The sequence below is a fragment of the Echinops telfairi genome, unplaced genomic scaffold (genome assembly GCF_000313985.2).
Source record: "Echinops telfairi isolate 266 unplaced genomic scaffold, ASM31398v2 ScPeMD7_2;HRSCAF=8, whole genome shotgun sequence".
Taxonomy (NCBI): domain Eukaryota; kingdom Metazoa; phylum Chordata; class Mammalia; order Afrosoricida; family Tenrecidae; genus Echinops; species Echinops telfairi.
In genome coordinates, this window is record NW_022103898.1 from 35,836,971 (window position 1) to 35,845,220 (window position 8,250).

Sequence of the window (8,250 nt, forward strand, 5' to 3'; positions counted from 1 at the left end):
TGCCTTCCTCGCCATTGATTTTAGATCACTTGTTCCCATGTCCCTGGGTTTGTTAACACCCACTTCCTTTCCCCTGCCAACCCCTCTCTCATACCCCACCCCGCCAACCATTGGTCCCATTGTTTTCTCTCCTGGAATGTTTATCCTGCCTATCTTATCTAGATAGGCATGCAGAGACAATAATAAGCAAAAAACAAGACAAAGCAAAGCAACAAAAAAAAACACCTACCAAAAAAAGAAAAAAGAAAAGCCTATAAATAGTTCTAGGTCTGTTTGTTGACCTTTATATCCTGAGTTTCGTATAAAGAAGAATCATACCAAAATAAAACTCAATGGCAACAAAAAATAAAACCTAAACTTTGATCTGAATGAATATAGAACAAATTAAAAATTTGTCAAAATGGAAACTAAATATTGGGGTGATATGTTGGACTGTTGGTTACAAGGACCGCAGTTCAAAACCACCAACTACTCCTTGGGAGGAAGACAAGGCTTGCTATTCCCATAAAGAGTTATAATCTCAGAAACCCAAAGGGGCTGTTCTAACTTGTCCCATAGGGTCCTTATGAGTTGGAGTTGACATGATAGAAGTGAATTTTCTTTTGAGTCTATACTTTCTCTAATCCACTTTCAAATGTATTCTGTCTGAGAGCAACAAGACTATTCACATCCCTGGTCAGTGGTTCAAGGGAATTCAATGGAGTCTTAATCCACGTGGAGGCTCTGCAACTGGATTTGAGCTTTCACTGCCATCCATTGTCTTCTGCAAACCAGGTGCTGGAATTTGTTTAAATACAATTTTCTCCTCTGGTCCTGAATTTTATGATTTACAAGAGTTGGATCATACACACTTGTGTGCTCTTTCCTTGCAGACTTAGCTGGTACCTTAGATGGCTGCTTATTTTAAGACAACCTTTAGGACTCTGGACACTATTATTTCTAATAGCCAGACACCAACTGATTATTTCACCACATTCTGATATAGCACACATATCTTTAGTGATCACTCCATGAGGGAAAGTATTAAGGAAGGCCACATTGTAAGAACGAATTGTTCTTAGATTAGGGTTTATAATTGTGAGCTAAACATCTATTTGTATATCTGAAGTGTGTGTATGTCCACTTTAGAGCAGCATTATTAGCTTGTTGAGAAATAATTTCGGTAACCTCCAGGAGATATTTAGTAATTCTAATAATAGTAAAAAGCTGAAAGAAATTCAAACAAGTCCACTAGAGCCAAACTATGACTTCGAGTCATCCCACCTGACTTAATGTGGAGACCCTCTCAAGAAGAGATTCGATGCAGTGGACACTAATGACTTGATGACCCCTGGGAGGACATCAAGCACATAATTCTCAAAGAAAGCAGACGGTCATTAAAAAGATAGGAAGGAAAGAAAAGATCAACGTGGATGTCAGAAGAGACTCTGAAACTTGCTTTTAAATAATGAGGTCAATGTGCTAAATAGGAAGTATCGAAAGGAAGTTCTAGAACACAAAGCCAAATATTATAATAAAATGAGAAAAGAATTAGAGTTAGAAAACCAAAAGGGACTAACATGCTTAGCCTTAAAATGAAACAAGAAACAAGAAAAAATCAAAATTCAAGTTAGAATATTGAAAAATCTAAGGTCAAAATATTGAATGGTACAAGAAGCCTCAAGAGAAGATGGAGAGAGAAAAAAAGATGGAAAGAATACAAACAGTAACTACCAAAAAGAACGATATTCTACCATTCCAAGAGGTAGCCTATGAGTAAGAACCAATAGTGCTGAAGGAAAAAGTTCAAGTTGCACTGAAAGCAGTAACCAAAAAACAAAGTCCCAGGAATGGATGGGATACCAATTTATATGCTTCAACAAGCTAATGAAGCACTAGAAGCACTCATCTGTGCCAGTAAATTTGGAAGACAATTTTTTGGCCAAGTGACTAAAGAGATCCATATTTTTACTCATTCCAAATAATGGTTGCCCAACAGAATGCTCAAATTATAGAACAATATCATTAATAGCACATACAAGGAAAAGTTGCTGAAGAACATCCAAAAACGGACAGGGATCTGCCAGTGGTTCAGACTGGATTCAGAAGAGGACAGGGAACAAAGGATCTCATTGCTGATGTCAGATGGATGTTGGCTGAAAGCAGAGGCCTTCAGAAAGACGTTTAGCGTGTTTTATGGACGATGCCCAGGCACTCGATTATGCGAATCATAACAAAGAAGAGGAATTCCAGAACACTTCATTGAGCTCTGTACATGGATCAAGAAGCAGTTGTGCAGATGGAACAGCCTGGTTTAAAGTCAGGAAAGGTGTGTATCAGGGTTGCATCCTCTCACCACAGTTGTTCGATCTGTATGTTGAGAAAATCATCAAAGAGGCTGGATTATATGAAGAAGAATGGCTTCAACATTGGGGGAAGGCTTATTAACAACCTTCCATATACAGATAACCATGCTTGCTGAAAGTAAGGAGTGCTTCATCAGCACTAGCGGATGGAGATCACGGATTGTAACATTCAGTATGGATTACAGCTCAATGTAAAGAAGACCAAAATCCTCACAGTGGACCAATAAGTAACCATGATAAATAGAGAAAAAGTTGCAATTGTCAAGGATATTTTCTTGCTTGGACCCACAAGCAATTCTCATGGAAGCAATTGTCAAGAGATCGAAAGATGAGTTACATTAGGCAAATCTGCTGGACAAGACATCTTTAGAATATTGTAAAGAAAGGCTGTTAGCCTTGAAGAGTAAGGTATGCCTGACCCAAAGTATTTTCAATTGCCTTATGTGTATGTGACAGTTGGACATTGAATGAAGACTGCAGAATTATCAATGCATTTTAATTGGGGTGCTGGAGATGAATATTAAATGTATCACAGACTGCTAAAAGGACAAACTAATCTGTCTTGCAAGAAGTGTGACCAGAGGCTCCTTAGAAGCAAGGATGGTGAGACTTTTTGTCTTACATACTTTGGACATGTTGTCAGAAGAGACCAGCGCTCAGAAAAGGACATCATATCTGGTGAAGTACAGGGGCAGTGGAAACGAGGAAGTCCCTCCACAAGATGTATTGACACCGTGGCTGCGATAATGACCTCAAGTATAGGAATGATTGTGAGGACGGTGCAGGACCGGGCAGTGTTCCATTCTGTTGTGCTATGGCTTGGATGCTGTGGGTTGGAATGGACTCAATGGCACCTAACAACAACAACAACAACAACAACACTATCATTCATCCAGCCAATGGTATAGAATATCACATTTTAGTGAGAAAGGAAAATATATATACAGGGACTCTTTAGCCTGAATGACATGAGATGTTCACTAATGGTTAAAAACATAAATAACTGAATTCTATTTAAGAAAGTAATGCAGGTTAGACACAAGGCAAAATTTTCAATAATACTCATTCACTAAGGCAAAAATATGTCTGCAGGACCAAGACATGTCACAAAAAGCAAAGAAAATTGAAATACAGTCGTTCCACCCCCCCCACCCGAGAAAAAACCCATCATACTTACTAAAGATTGTTACTATGCCAAGGATTATAACAGGTCCTATAAGACATACGTGTATGCATCGTGTAACTTAAAAAATGGTTTCCTTCTCTCACCCTTGGTTGAGATGATCCGTATTCTCTAAGTGTATCTGATATGGTCCCAACTTGAGTTTGAGGATTACCCATTGAAGATAGGATAAACATTCAGTACATACTTATAGATTGATTTTTTTCACGGTTCTGAAGTTGCTTTAGTTCTAGGGATTTGAATTTTACACATGTTTGTTATATGCAAAAGAGCTAATAATCTAGAAGTCTTTCTCCTTTATTTAAGCTTTCTGAAACTTTTGATAGTGTAATATATTCCATTGTATATATTTATACTAGCTAATACATTCCATTGTATACATTCATACTAGCTATTGTGCTTCTGTTGAAATTCGTTGAAACATAGCCACAGTAATTTGGGGATATGTTTTTATAAGTCTGTAGAAGAGAAGCTTTCTCTAGCCCAGGAGGACTTGATTTCAAACAGAAATCAAATTGGAAACCAAAATAAATTGATTCAAGAACTGAAGACTACCAAGGGCGCTTTGGAGCAGGCCTCAGCTGCGAAAGCACAGCAGTTGAAGGAGCAGGATAAAGCACTACAAGACACGAGGAAAGAAAAGGTATGCTACTTCTCTGACCGTAGCTAGAACGGTAGAGTGCAGTGACCATAGAGATCACCCCCCTGCCCGTTACTGTCAGCAGCTTGTCAGATGGCCCTCTAGTTTTTGATAAAAAATAGATAAAAGTTTGGTAGTTCGAAATTTGATGCTAAGAAATACTTATTGCTCCTTTGAGTGTTAGAATCAAATGTGTTTTCTCATCAGATATCTTTAGTTATTTAAAACATATACTTGCCCCTCAACTCTTTGTCAACTAGCATGCTGTTCTCTAATTGTGTGAATAAAATGATATAGGTCTAAAATAGCACTTAAATGTGTTAAGAATTATTAAGTACCAGCTTTTTCTGTGGGAAAATGGAGGTGAATTTGAAATACATACGTATCTATGTATAAAAATGCTAAATTATAAAGTTGAAAGTATTGGTTTAAATGACTAACATATAAAAATGTATCTGTAATTCTATATGGGAAATAAATTCAGATTTTAGGAAAAATTTTATCTTTGGTTTTATAATTGAAACTGTTTATCTCAGTTGTTGTGTGCTATCAGTTCACTCTAATCCCTAGCAACCCTGTAGGGCAGAGAGAAGTGCCCAGAGGTTCCCAGATCAGAATCTCTGGAAGCAGGCTGCCCAGTCCTTCTCTCCTGGAGCTTCTGGTGCCTTCAAATCACTGCCTGCTGGTTGGCCGCTGAGTGCTTACCCCTGTGTCCCCAGGACACCCGCTGCACAAGTAGTGCGGCTCCTGAAGTTATTGGTGTGATCTGAACTGCACAGTTCCTGACATTCTCTTTTATTAAGAGAGCACTCACTATAGCTGTCTTTGTGGAGGTGGAGATGGTGAAATTGCAGTGAAACTGGAGAAATGTTAAGATTTGTACCGGAAGATTCGAAAAATTTCATAGAACTTACAGAAGCTTAATCGCAATAATATTATATCAGACAAACCTACATACTTGGATTATTTCAACCCTCTAAACATTTGTTCCTTTACCTATTAAATGGGAATGAATGCTTCTAATAGATGAGATAATGTCTAATACTCTAATTAGATGACTGATATAAAGATATTGATAAAATGACATATAAAGATAATATTAATAAGAATAACAATGACTAATTTATATATATGTATATATATATATACACACATATATATATAAATTAGCAAATATATATATATATAGTTTTGCTCTGGTCAAATACTATTCAGTGTTGCAGTATTAAGTGCAACTGTTAAAGCTCACAGTTTTATTATTGTTCACATGAACAAATAATGAAACGGAGGCAAGAGGGTATTTTCCACAGATTAACTACCATATGTACTCGAGTATAAGCTGACCCGAATATCAGCCGCGGCACCTAATTTTACCACAAAAACTGCATAAAAAACATGCTGAAAAAACCCCAGCTTATACACAGCATATATGGTAGGTGGAAAAGGGCAGAGCCAAGATCATAAATGTCTTTATTGCATTAATTTTTCAACTAACTGTTTTTATATTATTTTAATCATTTTTCTACAGTCACTGATAGAAAAAGAATTAGTCAAGGTGAAATCTAAGTTGGTAGAGATAGAGGAAATAAAGGGTAGACAAGAGAGAGAAATGGCCACACTGAGTGAGCAGCTTAACTCTCACAAGCAAGAAAGCCTGAAGGTATGTTAAGATAACATTTGTTTTTCCTCTTATGTTGTATTACTTTCTGTAAATAAAAATATCAGTCTTCTTTGTCTCCCACACACTTCACTTTCCCTGCACTCTACTTTGCTGCTGGGTTTGGTAATTCATTGCAATGGCCACACAGAACTGACAGATAATGCTCAGATTACGGGGTTAATTTATTAGGGGAGTGAGGCTACAATTCAGGTCAGAAATGGTCAGGTGAGGCAAGGGTAGTCAGGACAGTTTCTTCTCTGACCCTCAGTCTCCTGGCCTGGCCTGTACCCTGCTTGGCAATGTTACAAAGTACATTTGGGGGCTGCCAGTAAATGCGGAAGGGGCATGCCATTCCACTGTAACCCTCATCCTGAAGGCACCCAGTTCCAGCTCCATGGGTTAGCAAACCCAGCTCTCCAATTAAGTCTGCTACTCCACAAGTCATTCTCCTGACCAAAAGCACCCAACCTCATCTATTATGTGGGCTGGAAAGCTCACCACTCTGTCTCATGCTGCTCCTCTGCACCTCTTGTAGGGGCACAACTGCCTCCTGGAATAAAGAGGTTCCATGCACAGGGATCTCAGGGTCCAAAGGACATACCATACTCCGTACCCTACCCTTGTCTCTTCTTTCTTGCTGTTAACGAGATTTCCCCCTCCTTTTATTTTACACCAGTAGGACGGCAGTCAGAATGCCTATGTTACCAATCACTCACAGCTGAGTCATAGTACAATCAGTATCTCTTCCCTCACCTTCCCCGGCCCATCAGAAAAATGAAAGTTGTTTTTTGAGAGTAATAAAGACTATGACTGGAAGACCATATGCAATAATCACTGCATTGTATATGTGTATTGTTTTATTGTTTTCTTGATAGATATGTTTGCCAGAGTGCTCTCACGTTGTGTAATATCTGTACATCTGAAACTATGTTTACCTTTTTGTTTTGTTTTCAGATTACTGAATAAATCAAAGTAATCTCAAGAGTTTAGATTCTGTTGAAATTATAATCAAGAGAGTTATTTTATAAAATGTTGATTGTAGAAAAAGATATTGAATGTAGAATGTTATTTCAAATGTTAGTAATATAGTAAATGTTACTTCAAAACACAAGAGTTTAGAAATAAGATTTTAAGGACTTATATTTTGTTTTGATTTTCAGTTATTTTTCCTCTTAGATTCTTTAATGATCTCTTGCTTAGAGCATTTTACCTGGCATAAGCATAGGCTGGGTGCCAGTTGAAAATGAAATATCATTTGCTTTGTATAAGGATATTCATTTCTTAATGAAAGGTCCTGAAAACTCTCCTAGTAATATCTAATGTGTCAATCAGTAGACCCACCATTTTACTTTGTAATTATGTCTGAGTCGTTCTGTTCTTCTACACTGCTACTTATTTGAAGCAAAGAATGTATTGTTTGCTATTAATCTCCAGACTGTACCACTACGTGCAATGATCAATAAAATGCATGCTAAGTGAACCAAAGAAAGGAGAGGACAGAAATCATTCACACAATTTAATTAGATTATATGCATGCTGTCACCCGAATTTAAATCACCGTTGAACAGGAAGTGAATAATCTTGCATCTCTTTAACTAATTCTTTGAAATAGCAAACTTTAAGAATATTATAAGTGATTAAAGTTCATATTAGATGCATTGTGTGAGAAACCACATGAATTTCAGCTACTGTTGGAATTATTTAAATTTAAAATGATTTCTATTTGGCCTTGTTTTTTTTTAATAGGAGATAACAAATCTCAAGGAAGCCAAACAGCTCTTGAGTCAGCAGAAATTAGAGCTTCAGGGAAAAGTGGATTCCCTGAAGGCTGCGGTTGAACAGGAGAAGAAGAACCAGCAAGTGTTAAAAGAGCAGGTGCAAAAGGAAGAAGATACGCTGAAGAGGGAATTCACCGAGAAGGAAGCCAAATTGGTCAGTGGGTGATGTGGGAAGTGCATGTTATACTAGAGCACTAAGTCAGTCCAATGAGACTCAGATGTTGTGAGTGGAATGTTCACCTACTGCTTTAGTTCTTATTATAAAAGGAGATCAGATTTGTTTAACTAGCTGACTTGTGATTGCAAATCTTTTATACTACAATGAGATTTTAGTTATGTTAAGTGTCTGTAAGATTTTAGTTTATGTACAAGATAACTCAGAAGAAACATTTTCAGTACCCAAATATATAAACACACATTACAGTGTAGATTTAAGTAAGTGGCCTGAATGCTAATCATGTGAAACTCGTTTGTTTGGACCAGTTGAATGCTGATAAAGGGGAACAGAAGGGCCAGTTGGGAACTGTGATACCAGTGTCTCCTTGTCCTTCACTAAGGAGTGTTTGCCAAATGGGAAGCATCTGGCCTTCCTCTACTGAATCATGTCCAAATAGTCCCGGATAAGCCAACTTCTTTTTTTTTTT

General features: G+C 37.5%; 1 protein-coding gene across 1 annotated transcript in view; it reads left to right on the forward strand.

Annotated features, from left to right (window-relative positions):
- Positions 1–8,250, forward strand: part of EEA1 (early endosome antigen 1) — a 142,656-nt gene that overhangs the window by 123,759 nt on the left and 10,647 nt on the right. Inside the window, exons 21-23 of the mRNA XM_045291423.1 lie at positions 3,986–4,171; positions 5,697–5,828; positions 7,575–7,760. Coding sequence (XP_045147358.1) covers positions 3,986–4,171; positions 5,697–5,828; positions 7,575–7,760 — 504 coding nt within the window. The remainder of the gene's footprint in view (positions 1–3,985; positions 4,172–5,696; positions 5,829–7,574; positions 7,761–8,250) is intronic.